Source organism: Drosophila persimilis, unplaced genomic scaffold (assembly GCF_003286085.1).
Source record: "Drosophila persimilis strain 14011-0111.01,24,50 unplaced genomic scaffold, DperRS2 tig00000191-arrow-pilon, whole genome shotgun sequence".
In the NCBI taxonomy this organism is placed as follows: domain Eukaryota; kingdom Metazoa; phylum Arthropoda; class Insecta; order Diptera; family Drosophilidae; genus Drosophila; species Drosophila persimilis.
This window is the reverse complement of record NW_020825298.1, coordinates 1,210,432-1,236,374: the sequence shown is the minus strand read 5'-3', so window position 1 is coordinate 1,236,374 and position 25,943 is coordinate 1,210,432. Positions and strand designations below refer to the sequence as shown.

The following is a 25,943-nucleotide window of genomic DNA, read 5'->3' as shown; positions in this document are numbered from 1 at the left end:
ACAAAGAGACACAGGCCCGCCCAGCACCAGCCCCAGCCCCAGCCTCAGCCCCAGCCTCCGAAAAAATGTAAAGCACAGTGACAAGAAAAAGAAAATGCTGAAAGGCCCCAAGAAAAGACGAGAGCGAAGCGAGGAAAACATTTGCACTGCCGCTCAGGCAGCGCCAGAGAAGGAAAACAAAAAACGGATACACGCAGCGGATCCAAAGTTTACTCAAGCAAACACAAAAACACACAAAAACGGAGCAAAGTCGTAGGCGTGGAAGGGTCTAAGGAGCAGGATCCGGCCGGGCCAGAAAGGAAGCGGATTGGTGGAGCGGAGCGGAGCAGCAAAGTCAAGCAAAAATTAACTGGAACATTTCTCTGTGCCTGCTGCACAAGGGCACACTGTAGTCGTGGAATAATTAGCCAGTGGGAAGTGGTTCCGTTTCTCATAAGTTCAGGAGTAGTTCATCAGTATTCCGCTCAGGGATTTATTCTATAATTAAACATCACAAATACTTGCTGTTCCTCCGATCGTTGCCATGGCATAGCGATCCTTTATTAGATCTAATCAGGGACCATTCAATGTGGAATGTGAGGGGCAAACATTCATGGAAGAGATGCCTGGTTCAGTCCCAGAAGAGCGAGGATAGCTGTACTATACCCTAGCCAGAGACGAGTGCATTCTAGTGTATTTTAATAGGAATGCTGTTAAATACATTCCCTAAGTTGTATGTGTTTTTCTCCACCGTATCGTGATCGCATGAATCTTGTTGATCGACTGGGATCCGGGGGCCCACCATCAAGAGAAAATCCATCGAAAGTATTGGAAGTTCTGTGTTGCATTGTATATTTCTGTATAATCAATTAGAGCTACTTATAGTTTAAACACAATTGCTTTGCTCATTGTTGCCTGATATATGTGTATATAGTATGTATCCATGGATGCAGATCCGAAAAACAACAAAATCCTGTAATGATAGTTACAAAGCGCGAAAATTGAGCAAATTACACAAAGCACTTGACTTTACACACCTATAAAATAAAACTAGTATACCATTACGCTTAGAGAATACAGACGGGGAAACGGGAGCAAACCATTTACAATATAGGGACACAGTTCTGAAGAAGAAGCTGCCTTATTGGCTAGATAATACCGCGAGTAGAAAGCATGCCAGGCCACGGGGAGGGAGGATAACCGGGGAGGATAATAAATTATGTAAAACTTTACACGGTTCACAAATCTATACATTGCTACTTAACTTAAACGAACAACTTGGATAATTGTCACTTGTCATGCATATATATGTGTGTGTGTGTGTGTGTGTGTGTGCATATGCCATGGATGCTAATTCGTTGATGGTCGATGATTCTGCTGCTGGTGCTGCTGCTTGCCGTTGGCACCTGCGCTTCCGCTTCCGGTGCCATTGTCCCGCTCCCTCTCCACTTTGTTCTCGCGCACCATCAGCAGCAGCTGGAGCATCATGAGGGCCTGCACCTTGTCCAGGGGGTCCATGAAGCCGCGCTGCAGCCACTTGGGTATGGTGGTGCGGGCATGGCTGAAGCCCAGCTTGTTGAGTATGTAGTCGACGCCGTAGGGCTCGATGGACTTGCCCGCCCAGGAGAGCAGGCGAACTGTGGGTTCCAGATGCCAGGTCTGGCACTCAAAATGCCGCCAGTCGCGCACAAACGATTCCAGATCAAAGCTCGGCGGGGATGCCTCCAAGCCACTGGCTCCTGCGTTTGCCTGTTGCTGTGGCTGTGTGCCTCCGTCTTTGACATCGTTTGTGGAGCCCGTCGCCGTCGCCGTTGCCGTTGCCGTCGTTGTGGTCGTCGCCGATGATGATGATGCTGCGGTTGAGGCCGTGTTGGCCGTCGTGCTTGATGTCGCTGACACATTGGTCGTCGAGTTCGCTAGGTTCGTGTGGCTGCCCTGCAGGGGCTCCAGGCTGCTCTTGCTGGCGCTCATTTGCTTGCCCTGGGCAGTTAGGTTCGTGTTGGAAGAGCTCCGCTTCTCTTTGAGTATCTCGTCCGTCAGATACGGCTTCAGGTTGGTCTTCTGCGACAGATTGGGCGAGGCAGCCCTCGCCGATTGAGCTCCGATCTGGCGAAGAAAGAATCAATAAGATACCACTCCCATGGAATGTGCACCTCCAGGAAAGACTTACCACCTTCTCTTTCTCAGTCACATAGGAGGTGATGAGATCGTGCAGGAAGAAGAAGGCGTCCGCATCGACGGTCACAAAGATGTGGTCATCGAATTCGGTGATGAAGCTGCACAACACCTCTGGCTTGGTTTCTGCAAGAAAGAGTCGAGTTTCCAGAGATTCAAAGGGGATGCTGCCACTGTCTCTGCCGCTCTGCTTACCGCTTGGCTCTGGTGTGGTTGGTCCCTGTTTGTGCTCAGTCTTGAAATGCAGCTGCAGGCTGGGCAAGGCGAAGATTACCTCCCGATTGTGGTTGTGCTCCTGTGCCTTGGCGGAGCTGTTGCTCCCCGAGGCACGAGTTCGTTCAATCGAGTTGGATGCTATCTCCCGCTCGCACTCCATGATGGGGAAGCGGTCAACAGCTAAAAATGGAACAGAATGAAAGTCATCAATCAGGGGGCAGTCAATCGTTCGGGGGCACTCACCATCAATCTCGCTGTTGGCAAACGCATAGTGGAACCACTCGTTGAGCGTCTTGAACTGTGGCGGGAAGATGATGTTGCGCGTGATGCGACTGACGATGGCCATCGAGTGGTTCTGCTGCTGCTGCACCTCCGTGCTCTGGCCCAGGCAGGAGGTGAGCGTCTGCGTGACCAGCACCTCGTGGGAGCCCGATTCCTCCATCTGTCGCGCCTCCGTGGCAAAGTTGATCGAGGGAGACCGCAGGCTAAACAGCGCCCATGACTTGGACTTGAAGTTGATGCCGTGGAAGCAGGCCAGCGAGATGTTCTGTCCGCGCAGCTCCACTGTGCCGCCCAAGACGTTGCCGTGGCGGGGCAGACGGGTGACCAGGGAGGGCACCACCAGACCCACAGCCTGAGCCAGGGGTTTCTGCCAGTGGCGATGGTGTCGGGCATCCGTGTTGTCCCCAATCATCCCAGTCGGCACGCCCTGAGGCGGCGCCAGCTCTCCGTTGGGCTTCTTCTTGAACTGCTGCCGGCGCTTGATGCTGGCCGTGCGATCCTGGAGCCGGGGCTCGAGGCTGGAGAAGACCCGCTTGGAGGACTTGAACTGCTGCGTGAAGAACTCCTCCAGCTTGAAATACATCTTCAGCATATCCGCAGTGGTCGACTTGGAGATCATGATCTGCAGCTGGTCCCAGCTGAGATCGCCGTGGATGAAGATCAGAGCCCGCGGCTGATCCTTGCCATGGGCGGGGGCTGCCGCTGCCTGGGAGGCGGTGCGCCACTCATCCTTCATGGCCGCGGAGAAGCTGCTGATGCGAGTCATCAGCACCGAGGTGCCCATGTAGTCCAGCCGCAGCTCCAGGGCCATGAAGCTCAGTCCCAGCGTATGGTAGGGCTCCATGCCGGCCTCCTCCTTGATGTGGAATCGCTTGTTGATCTTGTTCACCTCAAAACTGCCGCCCACGATGCCACCCTTGGCGTCCAGCGCGGAGCCGCCCAGGTAGATGCCCGCATACATGTTCTTGTAGCCGGTGCTGCCGATGGACAGGCGTCCGTCCGACTGAAAGTCCTTCGTCAGCCATACCACGTTGCCGCACACATTCCCGATGTTCATCTGGACATTCAGCTTCGTGAAGTTCACGGCGAACAGGACGAGCGTCTCCCAGGACGTGATCTGGTTCTTCTCGGAGGGAGGCGTACCCGAGGACTCGGCACTGGAGGATTTCCCTAGATTCTTCAGCTTGCGCACGGCCCCAAAGTGCCCCAACTGCTGCTGTTGCTGCGTCGGCTGGGCATCAAAGTCCAGTCGCATCTTATCCTTCGCCCGCCCTGCGTCTTCGCTGGGGGTGGGCGTGGCCGAGGCGCAGCCCGTGGGTGTCTCCGCTCCGCCTGCGTTCGCCTGCTGCTGCTGCTGCTGTTGCTGCTGCTGGTGGACACTGAGATCGCCGAGGAAGAGGCGTCGCACGATGCGGCGCCTGTACCACGCCTTGGGGAAGGCCAGGATCTCCGTCAGCCGCCGCATGTCGTACTTGAAGCTGGCACTGCCAATGTCCACGATGGTGGAGAAGCGGATGACGGCGCGCGAGTGGTCCAGGCCTCGCTTCGAGCTGGGCAGCGGCTCGATGTAGACCTTGCGGCAGCGCGTGATGTGGAACTTGACGAACTCCACGTTGATGCTGAGGGAGTCCTTGCGCTCGCTGTCGCTCAAGGGCGAGAACTGGGTCTCCTTGGAGGTCTTCTTGCCGCCGTAGGGATGGAATATGAACACATTGAAGTCGGCCAGGCACCCGGTGACACTCAGCCCGCCCGTCGGCAGCTGCTCCGGATGCGTGTGGGTGCTGGAGTGGGTGCCAGAGCTCTCCTCCTCGGTGCTGCGCTTCGAGCTGAAGACAATGTCCAGGCTGGGAAGCTGCAGCATGCACTCCACGCGGGACACGGGCAGGCAGCTGAAGCGGAAAGTCGACGGCTGCATGTGGAAGTAGACGATGACATCCACAGGGAAGGAGGCATAAGTCACATAGTTGGCTGGCAGAATGTCCAGATTAACAGCCGCGTTGTGATTGGGCGTCTGGGGCACGCTGCTGGGCTGCCTCGCGGGGATCGGCTCCAGTGTCTGCTCGAGAAACTCGAGAATGTGCGGCGAGATGATGGTCTCCTCCGGTATGCTCTGCAGGGTCATCCAAGCGCAGAGTGTGGCCCGCTTGCTGCCTATCCGACGGGGTCCGTGCGGCGTGGATGTTGTCGATGGATCCGGCTGATGGTTTACCTGCTCCGCCAAGGTCTTGGACTGGTAGTGCAGCTTCACGTCCAGTCCGGGTATATGGAAGATGGTGAGATCCGCCAGCAGGGCGTTGGCATTGAAGCGCAGCTTGCTCTTATCACGCTGCCGTCTGGATGGCGTGGGACTGCCCCAGTCGTTGCCAATGCTGCGCTCCCTCTTGTGCGACTTGACGCTCGAGGCAGCCGCTCCAGCAGCTCCGGCAGCTCCTGCCGCCGCATACCCCTGACCCTGGCGCTCGTCTCCCGTGTCTTTGGTGTGCAGCACACACTTGCCAGAGTTCACCAGGACCTTTACGTCCAGCTCAAAGTCAATGTTCGGCTCGGCCTGCTTCTGGCCGTGCCCGTGCTTGCGTCGCATCTCCACGGATATCCCATCCACATCCATCTCGCTGGGCGTGCAGTCGCCGCGCCAGTCCAACTCGTTGTCCGCCGTCTCCGTGTCCGTGTCCGCATTGGGCAGCGACGTCTGGCGCATGGCCTCTGTGAAGGTTACCCTTCCCAGGGCATTGATTGCTCCTACTCCTGCCCCTGCTCCTCCACCGCCGGCCATCTTGAGGGAAGCACTGCGCGAGTGACAGGAAGCAGGGGTGCTCTGAAGGCTGGAGATCTCGTCGTTGGAGGCAATGGTGTCCAGTCTTCGGCCAGCATAGCTGTGGCTGCCATTGTCCAGCGATGGAGGCACTCCTCCCACTCCGGGAATCCCCACTCCTCCGCCAATGTACGAGTGCGAGCGACTGTAGTTCTTGAGGGATCTCCTCAGGGAGGGCCGCTTCCACTTCTGGATCATGTCGCGTCGGAAGTACTTGTAGCAGATGGCCTGCAGCTCCTGCAGCCGCCGCTCCTCGTGGGCCACCGTGTTGTGGGACGCGCCCAGCGTCCGCAGATCATTGATGATCTTCAGCTGCTCGGCCATCTCCTTCTCCATCATGAACGAGCGCTTCTTGGAGTCGATAGTGGGGTCGAATACGAAAGCGGGCAGGCTATCGAATTCCCCGCGACGACGCACGTACGTGTCTCGGCAGCTCTGATCTCCCTCGTCGCTGTCTGGGGACTCCATCTGCGTGTCCTCCTCCTCGAAGCCCGTCAGCATTGTCAGCGTGTGCCCCAAGGAACTCAGCTGCTTGCCGATGTTCACGTCCAAGTGGATGTCCACACCCTCCATCTGCCACTTGACGTTGAGCAGCCACTTGGCGTTCTCTCCCTTTTTCGCGGCTGTGGTCCGCGAGCAGACCTCGAAGGTGCCCTCGGACACCACGCACACGTTCATTATGGGCTCGCCGCTGGTGGGCTTCCAGTCATCCAGATTGGTCTCGAAATCGTCTGCGAACCGCAGGCACAGTCCCTGGAACTTTCCCTTGGACACCAGAGCTCCCGAATTGCAGGCCGAAATGATGGTGTTCTCCAGCGTGATGACAACAGCTCCCTTGGCATCAAAGTCCTGATACGAACGGGAGCCAAAGGACTAGAAAGATTTGAATTAAATTGGGAAATTCCTGAAACAGACGGGAACATACCACAGTATTGACTTGCTTCAGGGGCAAGCATATGCCCATATCCTCGACAGTTAACTGCAGGAAGAGGGTGGACAAGTTCGATCCTGCTATCTGTCCGAAGGCCACGCGATCGAAGACCTGCTGCTGCTGCTGGGCCGTCGCCTGGCTGTGCTCGTAGCAGAGATTGGCCCGCTTCTCGGCCCAGTACTCGTAGGCGTTCTTGTAGTTCAGCCACACCAATATGGCCTTGTCCACGGCTATCGGCTGGATGTAGACCAGGGGGCGCTTCAACGTGAGCAGGATCAGCTCCTTGTCTTCGTTGAGCAGCTCGTCCTGGAAGGCATTGCGCAGACCGATGGTCGTGTGGAAGAAGGCATATTGCTGGAATTCCGGCTCCGCCTCGTCAAAGATCACATTTCTTATGATCTGTCCCAGCGACAGATTGAAGTCAATGTGCGCCTTGAAGAACAGCTTACGGTTGCTCATGTCGCCCAGATTCTTCACGCGATTCGACAGCTGCAGCTCCATGGTGCCCGTCTCGAAGCGCACCGCCGACGAGCAGGGCGTGGTGGCCGTCAGCTGAATCCTCTTCATCGATATGTTGATGGAGAAGAGGATCCTTTTCAGCGTTGATTCCTGCACGCTGGAACTGTCCCCGCTCTCCTCGGTCCACAACGGCACGGGCTTCTCCCCGCCGTACACCTTCTGCAGCACCTCGTTGATCTCGCGCATGAAAACCTTCTGCACAAACACCAAGTGGTTCAGCAAATCCGTGGTCAGGCAGCGCTCGAACTCCCCGATCTCCGCACTGGCATTCACATAGCCGCCCTGCCGGAGTACAATGCCCTCGGTGCTCTCCGCCTGATCCTGGCGATTGTCTGGAATGTACTCGGCCAACACGTGGACGGGCGGCAGCCCAATGCAGGCCTCCGACGGCAGATTCATTTCGTTCTTTAAAGGATTCTAATGTTATTCAGAGGAACGATTCAAGATCAGAGTTTTACTTACCTGAATCTTGGTGTTGAAGCTCAGCGTATGCGTGGGCAAGTCGATGACAAATTTCGCTCTCTGGCCCGTGACGCCCATGGAACTGACATGGTTCATCCGATACTGGGCCTGCAGCGAGGGCAGCAGCGCAGCGTTGATGGACAGGCTCTGGAGGAGTATATTGAACTGCATGACCAGCGGCTGGAGCAACCCGTTCTGGTGCTGAGCCGCCGTTGCCCCCGACCTCGATTGGGCCATGTGAGCGGCTCTTCGAGCCGCCAGCTGCGGCTGCTGTTGTGCTCCCCCGCCGCCGGAGACAGTGCGCTCTCGCATTTCGCTGGCCACACCGGCGCCACTGCTGGCACCGCCCGAGTTTCGGGCATGGAATGGAGACTCTGGTTCCTCGGCTGTAAAGGATCGCAGGGTGGAGCGACCGGAGTTGCGTTTTACTCTCAGCTCCTGGATGGTGGATGACAGCTGCTTGGAACTGCGCGTCATCATGCCGTGCAGGGCCACCGGATGCTGCGGGATGTCTATGTTCACAGCACCGATCGAGAGCAGGCCGCTGTTCTTGTCCTTGCCCCGCTTGGAGAGGCTCGAGTATAGCGTCTGGCTCTTGCCAACGGTCACCTTCACCACGGTTCTGCAATCGAAACAAGAGTTAGCCATGAAACAAAGAGAGGGGAAGACTTTAGCACACTTACTGCTGACTGGGGGCTACACCTTCCAGCAGCACAATCATGGCGCGTCCCACTTGTCCGGTGAGCGAGCACTCCAGGGACACGGGACGCGCCTTCTTTCGCCACGTGGCCGTGCTGTTCAGCGTGGTGATCTCCGATTCGAGCTTGAGCCCGGAGAGGGTGGCCAGCAGTCGGGTCTTGTGGATCTTGGCCACGCCAAAGACAATCAGACGAGTTCGCTCCTGGGACGGCCCATCGATGATCAGCATCTCGCGATGCTGCGGCAATGGGGTGGGGGCACTGGCCAAATCATCCTCGTCGTTGACAAACGCCGACGGCTTCTTGTGCTCATTGAGGGAGCTCCTCTGGACCACCGTCTTCGTCTCCGGCATCGTGCCGTACAGCTCCAGCAGATGGTAGATGGTCTTCCAGCAGTTGGGCGTCTCCAGCAGGGGGGCCATCGATGACATGCCCTTGGTCAGAGTGTTCTGGTAGTCCCCGCTCATGCTGGTGGCACAGCCGCCGTTGAGCGAGGCCTTCGATTCGGTGGCCAGCTTGAGGATGTTCTGCTCGTGCAGCGACATGGTGGGACTGTCCCGCAGAGGCGACGAACTCGACTCATTGAGATTGGTGTAGCCCAGCTTGCCCTTCACCGACTTGCCCGTGGAACGCAGCTTCTGGGCGAAGCTCTGCGGACGATTCTTGGCGTTTGGCGACGGTGTTAGCTGTATGATGGGCGCCATGCCGCCCGGACGCGTTCTAGCCGCTGGCATTGTGGGCATCGTCTCGTTGAACTTGTCGTAACGCTCATCCGAATAGCTCTCGCCATGGCCAAACCGTTCAGAGACTGAATTGAAGCCCAAGATATCCGTGGGCTCCGACGCTGCAGGGGGAGAAGAAAAACTTGTGAGGAACTGCTACAATTAATCCTATTTATGGTGCAGTCTTACCCAAACTACATTCATCCTTGGTCTGGCTCTTTTTGCTGAGCTCTGGGTGATCGTGGAACTCGTTCTGGGCATCCTTCACATTCTGATACATGTTGCAGATCTGATGGAGCAGCCGCAGCAGCGGCATGTTCACTTGCTGCGAAATGAACCTCACATTGAGGCTGAAATTGATCACAGTACTCGTGTGCTTCTTCAGCTGCCGCCGCGACATGTAAATGACGTTCTGTCGGGCCTGATCCACTGCCCCGTCAGACATTTTCAGCACCTCCAGCTCCACGCCCACGCGCTCGCACAGGAATAGGGGAGTGTCCATCATAATCGAGGCCCTGCCATTCGACTTCTTGTTCAGTTTTGCCGGCTTCTGGGCTGGGTTCTTCTTGTCGCCCGCCTCGCTCACGACAATGTCCACGCGAATGGAATCGAAAGTGCCGATTAGCGAGAGATTTGTGCCGAAATTCTCCAGCGAGGAGATGTCTGCATTCGAGAACTTGTTGATCATCTGCTGGGGCATCACGCCCAGGCAAGTGAGCAACGGCTCGAAGATTAAATGAGCATCCAACAGCTTGATCGAGTCCTGCATGATGCCACTGCGCGTGTGGGTGTGTCCAGGGATCTTCGGGGGAGCAGGACGAGCGTGCTCTTTCTCGGCAAAATGCTCTTTCTTCTTGTTGTCCTGCTGCTTGGCCATCCAGAAGTACAGATCCTCCTTGTGGCTCTCGGCGCCCTGCCAGAACTTGTTGACCGAATTGGTGGAGCTGAGAGAACCCTCCTGGAGGGCACCGTACTCTGCAGAAGGATATCTTTCAGAAAGCATTCCCTTGGAAGGTGTTCTTTGATACATACCAAATTCTGGCACCTGCTTCTCCACCAGCCCCGAGATAATGGGCAGCATTTGTATGCTGGAACGAGATGAATTGCCATGTGAATAATTCGAGGCTTTGCTGTGCACTTTGTTCAGCCTAAAGCGTAGAGCAATGCAGGGTGCGGGGATGCAAAGATGCAGAGAAGAGCAAATGACAAGCATGAGAAGCAACTGGACAAGATGAAACTTACCCACGACGCGGGTTATGGATGTTCGGGGATGTGGAGGTCGAACGCTGGGAGGCAGCTCCATGCTGACCTCCCGCTTCGTGGCTGTACGAGAGTCCGCCGTACTGATTGTTTTCTATGGATATGGAGGATACAGGGAATTTGTGAGTAATAATTCGGCACACTCTTCTGGTATTTTTTTCACTTTTGCGTTGAAAGGTTGTACAGTAAACGAAGGATTAAGAGAGAACACATACATATATAACCTACATATATACGATTATAACCCCATTGGACCAAAACACCATCAGCGATATCGCATTACCATACAGTGTATATGTATTACGTATATAGGTGCACCAGCTCATACATTTTCTGAGAGAGCTCCAAGTAATAGGACTACGGCTCAGGGAGTTTTCAGCTCCGCAATGTTCGGAATGTATATAAATCTGTGTGCAGACCGGTTCCCAAACATTTTAGAAGAGGAATATTATGATACTTTTTCAACGAATGATCCAAAGATGGTCGAAGTACGATAGGGCCCTGTTTTTGTGAAAACGATTTTAAGATTTTATACACAGATCACAATTAGCGAGACTTTATTAGTCGCTTGGTTCTGTCTCGATCTTTTCAGAGCTCGTTGGCAAACTTTTAGCGAGACCTCAGTCATTGCTCGCAGATTTGTCTCGTTTGTTTTACGTTTGTTGCGTTTTACAATCGTGTTTTGGTCCGCCGAGAAGTTCCGTTTAATGTACAACACATTTAGTTATAAATTTAGTTCTATGTAGAGGATAGATTATAGCCAGAAAGGATAGAATAGTATAGTTTGTATTGTAGTACTAGTATAATGCATCGAGTATATGCAAAAGCATCAAACTGTATGAAGTGTGAACACTTAAAGCATTTGACGACATATGTGTGTGGGTGTGTGCGAGAAGGGGAGTGTAGAAAGAGAGAGACACGGAAGTGGGGAAACAGAAGGGAAAACAGTGGAAAACTGTGGGTAGTAAAAAGCTAAAAAAAAAAGGATATATAGACAGACAGAGAGAGAATATAGAACACACATTCAACAAAAACGTGCAGAAAGAGAGGAAATTGGAAATAGGAAATAGGAAACAGGAAAGAGAATAGAGAACTATACATATAACTAGGTTAAGAGGAGAGAGAGAGTAAACCAGAGGGAGAGAGCGTTAATCAAAAAAATACCAATGTGAGTTCGATGATGCTGTGTTTGCCCAAGTAATAAAGCATTCTCACTCTCTTCCGGATTCTCGCCGACGCCCGCATAGGCGCCCATTTCAACATCACCTTCGCACTCATCGTTCTCCGCCTCCTCCTCGTTCTGCGGAAACGAGAATGTCACATTGATGGGACGTGCCAGCTTATTCTTGTACTGATGCTCGAAGAGTATGGGATTGTACAGTGTGTTCTTCCACTGACGACTCAGCACAATGATGCCCTACAAAGGAATCGTCGGTTTATAAAGATATATTCTTCTTCCGATTGAGAGCGGCTCACCTGTCGTAGAGTAATCAGATGCGGCACGTCCGCCTGCTTGAAGATCGGCTCAATCCGTTGCACGCCCTCGTCCAGAACCAGTTTCTGCATGATGTAGCACAGCTGGCAGCTGGGATCCTCTTGCAGCGTTTTCGACAGCAGCGTATAGTTGTTGGCATAGCGACTCTACAAAAGAAAGGTTGAAGATTCAGCACTCCCCGGTATTCGTTTGTCGACCTCACCTTCTTGATCTTGGGATTCCGTTGGATCTTCTCATTGTCCAAGGCCTCCGCCATGAGACAGGCGGCCACCGCCGTCTGCCGCGTGTGCAGCGCCTTCAGAAGGGCCACCACTTTGATGGCCAGCCGATTGCTTGGATTCATCCAGGCAGTGATGGCTGGCGAGGCAGTGCTCAGCAGGTTCCAGTCGAGGCGCGTCAGATCGATCTTTCGGGTGATGGGCACGCAGGGCGGCGCCGCAAAGTTCAGCCACACGGCTTTCAGTTCGATCACACATGAAGAGGTCTTGTCGGTTTCCTTGACGTTCGAAAGCACCTTGTCGTAGGCATCCTTGGAGTTGCTGCCACCGGCAGCCCCGGTCTTCGGAGCACCCTGATTGCCTGTCGCCGTGGGCCCCTTCTCCACATCCTCGTCTGGAGGTTTGGGTGTGGATTTCCTCTGGTCAGCCCCAGAGGTAGAGTTCTCGCTGTCCTGGCCGTGGTGGAACTTCTCTTTGGGGGTCTTTGGAGTGGGTGGCTTTTTGGTGATCATACGCCAGGCGGCCTCCGCCTTGGAAGTGGCACCAGCATCCGAGGAAGGTGCTGCCACTCCTCCCTCGTTGCCTGCCCCACCGTGACCCACAAGATCGTTGAGGTTGAAGCCACCGCTGGCGGACACACCCTCGCCTCCTGCGCCCGCCATCTCGGCCAGCTCTTCCTTGCTGTTCTCGGACTTTTCAAAGTGCGAGCGCTTCACGATCTTCACGCCCACACCCTCCAGGCCGCACTCGAACATGATGTAGCCGATGCTCTCGATGCCCGTGCTCTCGGGCATCTTCAGGCACTCGAAGAGCACCTTGCTCTTGTGCTCCGGAATGGCAGTGACGATGATGGGTGAGTCCTGGGCACACGACTGGCCCTCCGTCTTCAGGCGTCGCAGCTGTGCATGCGCTCGTCCAATATCCAGGGTAATGACGAGCTCCTCCAACTGCTTTTCCGATGTCTCTATGAGAATGGGCTCCCCCTGGACATTGTCGGGTCGGGTCTGGGAGGAAAGGTGCGCCAGAAGGGCACGCGTTCCCTTCATAATCCCGCCCTTCTTGTGGCTATTGCCCGACTGCACCGTCTGCTGGATGTACACGTTGTGCATGGAGGCACGCGTCGTCTTGCCCAAATGGAACTTGGTGGAGATCCCCTCCATGTAGAAAGTCAGCAGCGAGACGCAGCTGAGATCCTGTCAAGCAAATGGAAAGCGTTTGTGTGTAATTGTGTTTTCGATTCGAGAGCGCGAACTCTTACCTGGACATTGTCCAGAGCTGCCACGGATATCACCTCCTCCACAATGGAGGATTGCAGCATCGTGATGCTGACTTTTGGCAGCACAATCAGCCCCTGCGTCTTCGTCGAGATGCTCTCCTCGTAGACATCGCTGAGGAACGAGTCCCCGGGCCCCTGCAGATGGCGCTCAGTGGTGGATCGCTTCGAATTGGAGTGCACCTGCGACCAGTAGCTCAGGCTCTGGTCTCTCTTCAGTATATTGTCGTTGTTCACCTTGGCAATGCACGACGTGTGAATGAAGTTGACGACTGAGAGGAGGTGCATCGACTGTATGGTGGGTATGGCAGCCTCTACCATCCTGAAAATAATATTTCCTTCGTTAATCGTAATCGTATGGGCGAGTAAATCTACATAAGTCATAGCTAGTGGCACAGAGAATGCAACTTCATGCAGAGGATGGAAATGTGATTCTTTCGGCTGTTTCTATGCAGTAATATTTTCGCTTACTAGCTTAACAGAAACTGTTTCAAACATATGTACGAGTATACACAAATTACCAAGTAGGCGTTGCAATTCTCAGTAATATAAATAAATTTAGGTTTCATAAAAAGAAAATGATTCTGATGCGGATATGTTTACTATATTTGATATTTCCCTTATTACTACACGCGTATCCCACGGTGAGTGTCCATCCCATCTTTGGAGAGATTCCCCCACAAACTCAGTCCCTTGGACACCACAGGCGCAACATGCCGACCCGCACAACTATCCTGATCTTACAGATGGCCTAACCGATGGCGATGTTCAGGCTGCTCTGGAAGATCTGTCGCTAGAAGACCTGACCTCGCTGGACCATCTATTGGATGAGCACAGCCATCACGATGAAGATCCCAATTCGGGCTCGGACTCGGACGGTGAGTGTTTGCAAATGAGATTAAGATTTTATCACCAGTTGGAGGGCTTTCAAAGCAAGCAAGTCAAGGAAACCAGTTCAGGGAAGCTAAGGGCACGGATGAGCAGGTCTTTGAGGATCTGCTGGCATCGGAGGATCACCTCGATGATGGCTGCAAGGACGAGGATGAGGAGAAAAAGCCCAACAATCTCTGCACCAAGCGACCGCCTGTGCCAAAATTCACACGCTCCACCACGAAAACTGCTGCGACCACCTGCGAGCCCCCAGATACAACATCAGGGCTCCCCTACAAGAAAACTTCCAGCAAGAAAACGCCAGACTACGACAATATGGGGGCCCCCTTCGGCATGTCCAAGTGCCTGAAGACGAAGCAAATGAAGTGCAAGCCCAAGCCAACGGTCAAGAGCGATGAAGAATGCGAAGCAGACGACTTTGAGTGCCTGAGGAGATTCCGCGGAAGAGATTCCGCCAAAGTGTTCAAGCAGTCACCACTGGACTACGACGAGGAAAACTCTGATGACTCCTCGGTTTACGTTCCAGCCAATGAGCTGGCCAGAATCGGGCAACTGGACGAGGAGACTCCCATTCACTCTCTGGATCGAGAACCAATGGAAGATCGGGTCAAGCAGAGCGGGTGGAAACCACTTGCCGACGAGCAGGAGGAGAGGGCTAAATTGGAGCGTACAGAAACGTACGAGCGCCATCATCTCTCTCGAATGGCACACCGAGAGCGAAAGTATGCCAAAGCCCAGGAGCAGAAGCAGATCCCATACGATCCCATGGATGAGAGGCCACAGCTCAGTGCTGCCGACAGGTTGGCAGCATAATCACATCAATCACCGACAATCCATACACACACGTTTCCGCGTCCGTTGTTTCCGTTTCGTTGTTAATCTTGCAGCTTCCTTGCCAGCAATGAGCGCGATCCGATGCGCTTCCTCGCCCAGATGGAGGACGGGAACATCGATAGCCAGAACGATCATCGGGAGGATCGCAGCCAGAACGAGAATCTAACCCTAGAAAAGCTCACAGAGGAACAGGGACAGGATCCCAATGAATATCTCGATTTCAGGCGAATGAAGCGAGAGAACAAGCAAACGGACGATGCCCCTGACGTGAGTTTTAAATCTATACATACACCATACATTGGGATTGATTCCCTCTTCAGAACTCTAAGGAGACCTATTTGAAACAGCTAATGGACAGCTTCCCACGCGATCAGGACGGTCAGAGCAATGACGACTTGGAGGCTCTGCAGGAATCGGTTTCGGCTCATTTGCGCGTTAAGCGATGTTGAGTTTTTTTTGTTTTAAACTTGAAGCCTAATTGTTGTTATCACGATAATTATAATTGTAGTTGTATTTTTTACCCCATAAATTGATAAAGAAGAAAGTTTGTTTGTTTGTCTGCTCGTGAATCGTTTTTCTGTATGAATGATTGATGACTTCTTTTATATACCCCTCTCTACAACATATACGAACCTTTGCAATCCCTCCAGCAGAAGCGGCGTGAGGAAGATATTTAGTTGCCCCTTCAGCCTCGCCACCACAGATGTGCAGGCAGCTCCACCTTCCGACTGAAGACTCATGAACTCCCCGTCATCAAAGCCATTCGTGGTCTTGTCCGCTTCCTCTTCCTTCAGCAGAACACTGGGATCCCAGGGATGGGATTTGGGTCCGCCCATGAATGTGGCCGAACTGTTGCTCCCCGTGGCGTTCTCGTACCGGGGCACCACCTTGATCTCACGCCAGCACGAATACAGATCGAAATGGGGCAACATTTTGCTGCCAATGTAGGTTAGACCTCCATCTTCGTTCTCGCTGAAGAGCGGCGTGGAGAAGACGTCCGGCCCCAGGGGAAAGGAGCAGGCGTTCCAATTAAAGCACTTGACTTGTGACAAATGATTCTGATAGCTGGCCATCAGCAGCGGGGAGTCAATGATGGGTCGGTTGACCTGCTGATGAAGATTCACCAGAGCCACATCCTCCTGCGACGACATGGCGGAGATGAAGGAGTTGGACGACAGCGATGGAGTGCCCGACGAGGAGCCTCGAGAGTCCGCCTGTGTGGAGCAGTGGAGAAGAGCGCGTAAAGATTACTAAAGGAGTTCGCTTCGTGGCTCATCTACAACTAAATAGCCAGAAGTCAGACAGTGGCGCAAGCAGAATTGTGGAAAGAAAAGTTCGTGTAAGGTTGCGAGAAACTTAACTTAGGTCTAGATAGGATCAGGACTAGATTAGAAAACCAATTGAAGCATGCACTAAGAATCTCTGACAAACAGCATGCAAGTGTCCATCTCCTGAATCGTAAATTTAGAAAATCTTTTACCAAATCAATACACATCTTCAGATACATCGAGATTTTGTGGCTCTACTTTCTAAGAGGTTTTGCTTTTTTTTTGTTTTTGTTCGTTTGGAAACTAAGAACTACTCACATCATGAATAAAATGTCGGTACTCAGGTCGTGATGAGATATTTGTTATTTGTTTTCTTATTGGTGTGGCAAGACCGTGAATGCGTCTCGCGTCTTCGTTCTGGATGAGTTTTGTATTTGTTTTTGTTTTCGGTTTCGGTTTTAATTTGATTTGTTTTGTTTGTTAATTAGTTTGATTTAAGATGAAGATCGAGGAGTTTTAAGGAGAGGAATATAATTTAGGTGGGGTTACAGATTTATGGAGCGGTTTCTCAATGTTCGCTTCACAGAATACATACGTACGTACATGGAATGTCAACCGAACATTGAGAAAACGTCACTTAAGTTATATACCACCCCTGTTCCACTAGAAGGGGACACATTCGATGAATGACTTTGATTCGCTGTAAAAAAGTGACTCGATACATTCGACACCCGAACAATGAAATCTTTCCGATCAGAAACTAGAATAATATCGTTCAAAGTAGTTTATTCGAGATCTGGTACTTTAACGAATAAATTCTTAAAATTTATCGGTTTATCGATCGGTAAGAAATAGTTTTTGCTCCATCTCGAATTTTTAGATGAATATTGATCGAAATGTTTAACTTTTTATAGAAAAAGTAAAACTTTTGTTCGAAATATAGTACTAATTTGAACCAAAATCATCTACGAATGCCCAGTGTTCTGCTAATGGAACTGTGGTAATAGATATATTTATAATAACACTAATAGATATTTAAATAGTTAAGATAGATCAGAAGCTTAAAGAAGCTCAAAGCATGCACTGGACACAGTTTTTCAGAATCTCTTATGCCGCTTTCTTTTACCGAGTGAGATTTTTGGAGAGATGGTGACAGAGACTGTGAGATAGATATAGACTTGGCTTCAAAAGCAGCAAAGCGAAACGCGTTTCGTGTATAAGTATACATATACATATAGTTCATGAATAAATCTCCCTAACATAGGTATATAAAGCGCATAAACGCTCTTTAGTTTTACCAGTTCTGTGGTGCTTTGCGGCCGCTTGGGCAGTGTCTTGTTGCCCTCGGGGGCATGGATCTCCAGATCGCTGCGATATGTGGGTAGAGTGTGGCTGCCATTCTCGTTTTGAGCACCAATGCTGCGCAAAAAGAGAGGGAAAGGTATTACATTCACGTTTCAGAAAGGAGTAATCCTCGTAATAATCAACCTCAAATCGGAAGAGAAACGCTTTCTTCCAGAGAGCACCACTGATCCGCTGTTGGCACTGTTCCGCTGCTTCATGGATCCACGCTGCGACATCACATTCGATATGTCCTCTTCGGCGGAGAAGAACATCTCCGAGGGATTCTCCGATGTCAAAGAGATGGTACGCTGTACCTCTCGAGGCAGCTGCTCGCCCAGAGCCTGACAATGAAGAGCAATGTCCGCAATCTCAAACTCCAAGGGATGCGAATGGGGTGCCGAGTGCGACATCTCATCGGGCATCTGCAGGGGAACCAAACCGTTTTTTTAGTTTACACATGTATCTGTTTCTGAAGGATTAGCCTACCTCATGCTCATCATCCAACGCCTCGCCCGTCAGTCGCGAGTCCGAGATGCTTGTCTTGGGCGGCGACACTCGCAATCTGTTCGAATCGGAGCCGCGTCGTTTAGTATTTACACCTGCATCGCCTGCAGCTGCTTCATGCTGCTGCAGTTGCTGTAGCTTCTTGGAGGGGCTATCCAGCAGGCGAGAATAGGGCACTTCCACGGAGGTCTGACGCGTGCAAGGATACCGCTTGCTCCGCCTCTCGAGGGTGTTGGGGGAGCCAATGCTCTCCCGTGACTTGTGGCGGCTGCTGAGCTCTGGTTTCTCCACAGCGGCACTGGCACAGCCTCCGATCTTGAACTTTGTGCCGTCTGGCAAGGAGCAGTGCTCCGCTTTCTTGAGGCTTCCGCCATTCCGCAAATCCCCCCCGGCGGGCCTGTACAGTCGACCCTTGCCGTTGAAATCGGCCGCGTCGTACAGTGAGACACAGTGCAGGCTATAGGGTGGCGTGTGGAAAACCAGTTGTCCTTGGTGGAGTATGCTCTCGCCGAAACCAAAGTCCTTGTTGTTATTGATGATGCTGTTGGGAGGAGGAGATCATTCTCTGGCTCAGACTTTCGATCTTCAATGGACACTCACAAGTAACGCGCTATGTTGTAATTATCATGGATATCCTGTGCCGTGGGCTTGAAAAACTTCTGGCCATTCCGATTGCTGCCAAAGAAGACGCAGCCTCCGATGCAGCCACAGCGTGAGATCTCTGTGCTGGAGGACAAGGCACTGCCATTGTTGGACCACAAGAACCACAGACGCTTGAACTTGGCGTCGTGTTCGCGCAGGAAGCTGCAAGGGAAAGAAAGCATTGAAAATATGGACATTTCGTGTACATTTTCCACTCACTTGTGCTGCACCAAATGCAGCTCATGGTCGGGTATGGGCAGTGCCGAGGCTCCCTCTAGCAGTATGGGTCCCAGGGAGGTGCATCCCACTTCCACCCAATTCTCCGAGAGATCTGCCGTCTCCGGGGTCCGTTTGGCCTGTGGCTCCGAGAAGCTATCGCGCAGGCGGCGCGTGGCCTCATCCCGTGAATCGCGTCGCGACTGAGAGAACGAATTGGAGCTCCTTTTCCCGGCTTTAGTGTGCGGCGGAGCATGATCCTGCGACTTTAGAGAGTCCTGGTCGGCACGACGCAACTTGCCCGACCGATTGCTGCCCGTGGTGTTGGTGTTGTACGATGGCGTGGTGGCATGCAGCATGAACAAACGCAGCAGAATGGAGGGCAGCAGACCGGAGATCCCCGACTTGACCCTCTGGCCGTGCAGGTTGCAGTTGGCCAGGCGAATGGGCGATATCCAGGCATGCAATGCTGTGCCGCTCTCTATCAGATAGACATCCACGGCATCCACCGACACCCGCGTCATCTTGTACTTGATGTCCTCCGAGGAGGGACACTTGTACTTCTTCTCCTCCTTGGTTTGGGGACACAGATTGCTAGGCACTCCGTGATGGCAATTCCGCACCGTTTTCGGTGACTTGAGGCAGTTCTCGGGGTCGATAGCGAGCAGGATGAGCGTCTCCAGCCCCGTCACAACGTTCACGAGCTGCGGAAGCGTTAGTTTCCCCGTCAGCTTGCCCAGCTGCACTTCCACCAGCCAGGAATATTCGAGTGTGTCCTCGTCCAGGGCGCAACCCTCGTTGCTGAACATCGCATGACCACGCACCTGAACGGCCGAGAGCAGCAGGTGTCCCTGGTTGATGTGCTGCTCCCGCTGCGGCCGCTGGATGCTGTCGGAGGCCAGCAGATAGGAGGGGCTTACGAGCACCTGGAGCGTTGTCTCGTGGTAGCGTTTGTTCATCTCGAAGCCGAAACGCTCGATCAGCACCACCGGACAGGGGGGATCATCCTCGTTGCAGTTCTTCATCACATGGGCCTGAATGTCGTGCACAATCACGGAGACCATCACCTCCAGCGGTCGGTAGAGACGCGGGTCGAAGGGTTTGCGTTTCTCCTCGGGCACTTGCACCTCTGAGATGGACTTGTTGGCAAGCTCCTTCTCCTTGGCCAGCAGCTGGTCCTTGGGATTGAGTGCTGGGGGCTCCTTGAGATTCACATTCGACTGCTCCATGTCCGTGAAGCTTTGATCCTCGCCGAAAATGTTCTCCTTTAGGCTGATAAAGTTGCGCAGCACATTCCCGTAGGCCATCAGCACAGAGCTGCCGATCTCCAGCTCCACGGTTACATGATCCGCTGCCAGGGTCCCCGGATCGAATTTGCTAAACTGCTCCGGAGGCTGTTGCCAGCTGCTGACTGGGGACTTTCGCACCTTTGGTATGCGCATGGGACTGAGGAGTATCTCCTCCTTCTCGGGCGTCGTGATGTCCGCCTGTGGATCAGGTCCCAGCGGGGGCACCGGATGGTAAACGTACTGGATAGACAGCGCCAGGATGGGCACGGCCCAGCAGTCGATCCATCCAGCCGAGCGCTGGCAGATCTTGCGCCACTTTTTCGTGTAGAGCTCCGGCCGGCGGCAGAGCTTGCCCTCGCGGGTCAACAGTCTTGCATTCTCGTCTATGGCTAAAACTATGGGACGCACCGAGGAAACCTCGGGCACGTACAGGCTCAGGTCGAGGCCCTCGCCGTGGATCCAGAACTTCAGCGTCACCGTCTTGGGCAGGAAATCGTCAAAGGGCAGAGCGAAGCTCATCTCGAACACATCGCCGCAGAAGGCCAGATGGTTGTTCTCCTGATTGGCGCTGCTGCAGTCGATCCAGTTGTACTCGTTGCACAGCATCAGGATCTCGAACTCGTGCAGACGGATATTAAAATTGCACGTGTACGGCACAAAGCTGAGGATATCCGGCCGTGCCTTGTTCGCCCAGTCTTCGATGAGGTCCTGGAAGAAGCACTTGTGCTTGTACACAATAAAAGCGCTCGTCTTGCAGCCGGCCAGGGACACGCTCCAATCTTGCGGTGCATTCCATTTGGTGGGATAATGGATGCGCACCTTGTACTCCAAAGACTCGAACTCCGCGAGACTCCGATACTGCAGCGAGGTGGTGGCCTCCACATGGAAGAGCTGTCCCTGGATCTTGGATGTATATCCGTCGGGTAGCGTGATCCAGGGGATGGTCACCTCCACGTAGGAGGCCGGACCCACAGTGATGTGCATGGCATTCGTCTCCTTTTCCTTCGAGAAGAGTATGTCGATGGTGGCCTCGTTGAGGACACACAGCGTCACATCGAACGACTGATAGCTGCGCAGCTCGCCCGGCTGCGGTGTGGGTGTGACCTCCCCCTCCTTCCAATCGGAGGGATAGAAGTACTTGTACAGATGATCCCGCTGTCGGTCGGCCCAGGGGCCGTAGCTGAAGTCTGTGCCCTTGAGGCAGTGGGCATTGATGCCCCAAACAGGCGGCGACGGCTCCACCACATCGCCATTGGGCAGCACAATCTGCACGGGTTGTTCGGGCACCACGCCCGGCTCATCCATGTAGAAATAGAGATCCATTTGGTTGGACATCATCACAACAAAGCCCTCGCCCATGTACCGCGGCGGCTCGTCAATCAGTCCCGTGTACTTGGGACTCGGACAGAAGAGAACCTTGGCATTCTCCACCTTGGCCTTTACGAAATGCATGAAATGATCAAGACGACACACAGCCGGCTTGGTGCTGTACGTGCAGTGGGCCTCCTCCACGGATATGGACAGTGTGGTGGGCGTCAGGCGATTGCCAAACACAAAGCGACCCGAACAGATGTCGATCTTGATGACTGGTATGAGGTCCCGCCACGTGGTAGCCTGCATGGCCTCCGAGTTCTTAACGCTGTTCACCCGCTGGCTCTGCCGTGCATTCTCCAGATTCATGTTGTGCTCCTTCAGTTTATTCCGCTCCTCGTTGCTCAGCAAATCCGTGGGTATCAGCAGCGACGGCTCCAGCCCAAAGGTCTTCTCCAGCTTATCGTACAGATCCGATCTGTTGTAGATGTGCAGTTCGTAGCCATTCAACTGAACGGACAAACGGGTATCCGAATGCGAGAGATCTAATTGGGGAAAAGCAGAATGAATCAGATCTGTCTTCGAGGTTAACTTCTCTCTTACCCTCGGACACGTCCTTGGGCACATAGGAACGCCACCAGCGGAATATGAAGTATCCATCCTGCGCCCGCACCGTGTAGTCGTAGGTGATGTACACAAAGTCCCGGAACATGATCTTCCCCGCCAGCGGATTCAGCGACACTGATCCGATCTTGAAGTATGCCCCCTTGATGAACCACCGATTGGCTATCTTCGTGATGAGCATCCCGATCACCCGATGGTTGTAGAACGTGATGTACGTCACCCAGGTGATGGTCGTCAGCAGCGAACACAGCAGCCATATCTAAAGTTAAAGATCAAAAGAACAGAAGCTTAATTAAAGAAGGGTAAGAGGTTGATATTTTCGCTGAATTGTTTCATGCTGAATAATTGGCACCTTTCATAATATTATGAGCTTGAGCCGAAGAAAGATACTCCCAAACTTGTTCATTAGCTCATTTTTCTAGATATTAAAACCATGGTAAATTTGGCCCCGCACAATTGCGTGATAGGGTTTAAAAAAAGAGGTGGTAAAATAAGTTATACGGCCCCTTTATACCGAAGACTTTCTATATACCTCTTGCTATATACCTCTTGCTAGTACAAATTGCGCGGCCTGCATTCCGGCATTAAGGGGGATGTTCTCTGATTTTGCATCTTTTACAATAATCTTAGAACTCTTTGCTTCGCTTTCAAGCGATACTCGCTTTCTCTCTCTCCTCCGCTCAACTCCGCCAGATTTCGCACACTGGACGAGGAAGAGACACCCGCGGACAGAAACAGGGATCGATATTAAATCGTTACTATTATAAAAAAACTAATAGACAAATACGAAATTTGTTGTGCTTGTTCGAAAGTGATACTTAAATTTTTACTTAACAGAAAGTCGTTCAAATACATTTATGTCTTCGAGGGCTACAATCAATTATCAATTATCAGGTTCGGGGGAGCAAGGGGAGAAGACATTGCCATACTCTTGAAAGCCTTGGGCCATTCAAAATGTAAAAACTAAACCAACAGATCGGCCAGACATTTCAGCTCAAGTTAACGCTCAGAGCAACAGCATTTCCGTATAACATGTACGGGGGCATCGGTGTAAATGGTGCCCCTAAATTCATTCTCGTGGGAGTCATCGATGATGGTGCAGCCATTGGCGTTCTCGTAGTTCCATTGCTGGCCCGCCAGTCCAAAGTTGTTCAAGTAGTAGAGTTCCGGGGCGGCTGGTGCGTGGTGTGCCCGTCCCGTGTACGGATTCACAAAGTCCACCCAGTAGTTGGCCTCGGCAAGGCGAATGGATTCGCTGATTGCCAAGTCAAGGAAGGCCTTGATGGCGAGGTCCACGTCGCAGCTGAACTTCAGGCTGATGGCGGTGAAGTCCATGGAGTCCCTGAATCCCTGATATCCCTCGCAGTTGCGATAGAAGATGGACTTCAGGTAGGAGTTCAGCAGCTTGGGCATCTGCTGCACCGTCAACTCAAAGTCTCCGCACTGACGCCGCACGTTGTGCAACATCACTTCGTCGCTCTCCTGCGGGAACATCAGATCCAGGCTGTTGGGGTCGTGGTGGGCCGGCGCCACCATTTCCGGGAAAAAGAACATTTGGGGAGAATGAAGTGACGCAAAATTGCGACGACATGGGCCCATTTTCTCCACCTCCGATAGCTCAATCTCCCGCGGATCGTCCAGCACAAAGGTGGGCTCTGGTACGCTGCTCTTGCTGCTGGCCAAGCGGCAAACATTCGTCGAAGACTTGCTGCTGCACACAGCGCGAGCCAGCATCCCCTGGCAGTTCACAGCACAGCCCACGAGGACCCTCAGTGGCATTATGACTAACGATGATTTCAGCAAACAAAGAAAAGCTTAACGAAGGAGACAACAAAACAACAAAAATGTAGCCGCGTATTTCGATTAAAGCCAGCTCGTAATTTACAAGGGGGACTTCGGCGTTCGTTCTATCGCTTGTGTCGTGTTTTTTGTTTTTTACGTTCGAAATATACGTTTTTGGTTTGCAAACAAGATACTATTGCTAAGAAATAATTTTGACGAATCGGACGTGTTGAGTTTTAGAACTGAGATGTTTCCAACTTTTTTGAGCCCTTTGACAGTGTTTAGGCTGGAGCTGGAAAGGCAGATATGATTTGTAATTTTGCATTTCATTTGTTTATAGGAAGGGTTTCATATGTGAAGGGAGTATACAAATCTATATACTGTATGCATTAACTTTTTCGCTCCATAAAAACTCAGCTTTAATGGGATATCTCACCAGGCACTGTCTCCTCATAGAGATAGAAAGTCCTGTAGATTCTGTGAAATGGATCATGAAATATCGGAAACCAACCTATGTGAGTGCTCCTGCTCTATGCATATAAGGAAATCTCAACATTTGGGTCGGAAAAACCATTTCCTTTGAGAGGATTTGGCATACAGGGATCTTCGAAAGGAAAATGTCCGTTTGTTAATGGCAAATTTGTACAATGAACCAAACGAACGTCCACTAGTGGAACGGAACAAGAGCTTCAGAAAGATATATGGAAAAGTCAGGCCCTAGTTTCCATAGGGACAGTCATTGACTATGTATTTGGACATACCACTCCATTTATATTTTACACAAATATAGACATTGGTATTGTGCTAATGTACAAAGGAAACTAAATATTTTCTTGGTTTTATAGTTATAGAAAAAGATCATAAGAGGGCGTAAAGTGTAGGAAATAACAATAACTACATACATATGTACATGCTGAATGACTTATCAGCGAGCAACGACTGGGTTCTGGGTCTTCTGGGTTCTGTAGAGCCAGTGGGATAGTAGGAGCAGGGAGCAGCAGGGACTGTGTGTGTGTGTCAATGACCAAATCACAATGATTGATAAGCCCATTCGCCGGGGCACAAAGTGAGAGCTCCAACGGCAACAGGGACTGCGACTGCGGCGGGGAATGGGCCTCTGGAAGTGCGACTGTGACTCTGACGGGGAATGAGACTATTAAACGGCAGCAATCAGTCCATTAGCCGTGCAGATAAAGCCATTCGTCGGTTGATTCATGTACCCATACCATCGTATATTAATCAGATTACATACATATGTATATAAGAATATAGTATATATATTATATTCAGGTGTGTGCTTGTGTGCGTCTGCACTACGACCTAATTGAGATGTACATATACATATGTACTGGTATTGTTCCCTCGCTCTGTCTGTGAGTGATACCACCTTGTCCTGTTCAGTATTGGAGCTATCATATGCCTCTCCAGTCACAGCCTGCATGCTGGAATCATCATCCAAACAACTCTCAAATTCAGGCACACACGTCCATATACTTTATTATACATAATTCGTATTCTTTTTCGTTATTCATTATTTATTATGCCATACCATTCGTGCATCTAAATTCATGTCATTGAAGGCAACGTTGTGGGTGTTGTTCCAGGTGCCGACTTCCAGAAATCCCAGTGGGAAGACATCGTCGCTTGTTTCCTCCGCTTCCATGTTGGCGGTGTGTGTGTGTGCGTGTGTGCGTGGATGGATCGAATGACTGCCTTTGTCGTTGTGTTGTTGCTGTTGTTGTTGTTGTTGTTGTTAATGGAATTTTGCACTTATCGCTATTGATTGCTCATCATCATTGTTGCACATTATCGATTCACACTATACATATACACATTTATACACAACATCATATCATATTTGGTGGCTACTATAACCTTAATGGTGTGCTGCAGTACCGCTCATTTGATATTAAATTAAATTTATTATTTCTACGGGGGGGCACGCATACACAAACACACAAACACGCATATATACTGTTCGATTTTTCCCACTTTGTATTTGTATTGGAGGTCGTCGTCGCAAGTGTCTCAAATTTTCCTTCGACTTTTTCGTGCACTTTCATTGAATCAGCGGTGTTGCCGTTATGGTTAGGATGTGTTTTAACTACTTAGATCACGTTTTAAACTATATTTAGTAACAAATGGCTAGCTATTTAGCGCCAAAGTAATATAAAATTATTTCGCTCAAACGAAAAC

The 25,943-nt window shown here is 51.8% G+C and overlaps 3 protein-coding genes across 8 annotated transcripts; 1 reads left to right on the top strand and 2 right to left on the bottom strand.

Moving 5' to 3' along the window:
• Positions 1-807: 807 nt before the first annotated feature.
• LOC6595428 (transmembrane protein KIAA1109 homolog) lies at positions 808-25,871 on the bottom strand. Of its 5 annotated transcripts, none has more exons than XM_026988978.1 (22): positions 25,297-25,871; positions 21,945-22,224; positions 18,745-21,886; positions 18,484-18,687; positions 17,866-18,424; positions 17,524-17,801; positions 17,334-17,454; positions 16,354-16,452; positions 15,401-15,981; positions 13,028-13,364; positions 11,754-12,962; positions 11,533-11,697; positions 11,221-11,473; positions 10,039-10,150; positions 9,829-9,944; positions 8,986-9,771; positions 8,060-8,918; positions 7,377-7,998; positions 6,390-7,319; positions 2,614-6,337; positions 2,150-2,550; positions 808-2,085 (listed from the first exon to the last, which is right to left on the bottom strand). In XM_026988978.1, the coding sequence occupies exons 1-22, from the start codon at positions 25,408-25,410 to the stop codon at positions 1,330-1,332; spliced, it is 15,648 nt and encodes a 5,215-aa protein (XP_026844779.1). In that variant the 5' UTR covers positions 25,411-25,871; the 3' UTR covers positions 808-1,329. The 5 variants fall into 5 exon arrangements, with proteins under 5 accessions (XP_026844779.1, XP_026844776.1, XP_026844778.1 ...); XM_026988975.1 differs by lacking the exon at positions 16,354-16,452 and having other exon boundaries at positions 2,150-2,280; positions 2,350-2,550; XM_026988977.1 differs by lacking the exon at positions 16,354-16,452 and having other exon boundaries at positions 2,150-2,280; positions 2,350-2,550; positions 9,829-9,884.
• Positions 13,621-15,311, top strand: LOC6595429. 2 transcript variants are annotated; one of them, XM_026988980.1, is made up of 5 exons: positions 13,621-13,686; positions 13,749-13,920; positions 13,980-14,733; positions 14,821-15,034; positions 15,115-15,311. In XM_026988980.1, the coding sequence occupies exons 1-5, from the start codon at positions 13,621-13,623 to the stop codon at positions 15,214-15,216; spliced, it is 1,308 nt and encodes a 435-aa protein (XP_026844781.1). In that variant the 3' UTR covers positions 15,217-15,311. The 2 variants fall into 2 exon arrangements, with proteins under 2 accessions (XP_026844781.1, XP_026844780.1); XM_026988979.1 differs by having other exon boundaries at positions 15,088-15,311.
• Positions 22,764-23,971, bottom strand: LOC113565805. The gene is made up of 2 exons (XM_026988981.1): positions 23,851-23,971; positions 22,764-23,779 (listed from the first exon to the last, which is right to left on the bottom strand). Exon 2 carries the CDS (start codon positions 23,742-23,744, stop codon positions 22,965-22,967), a length of 780 nt encoding a protein of 259 aa, XP_026844782.1. The 5' UTR covers positions 23,745-23,779; positions 23,851-23,971; the 3' UTR covers positions 22,764-22,964.
• Positions 25,872-25,943: the final 72 nt, after the last annotated feature.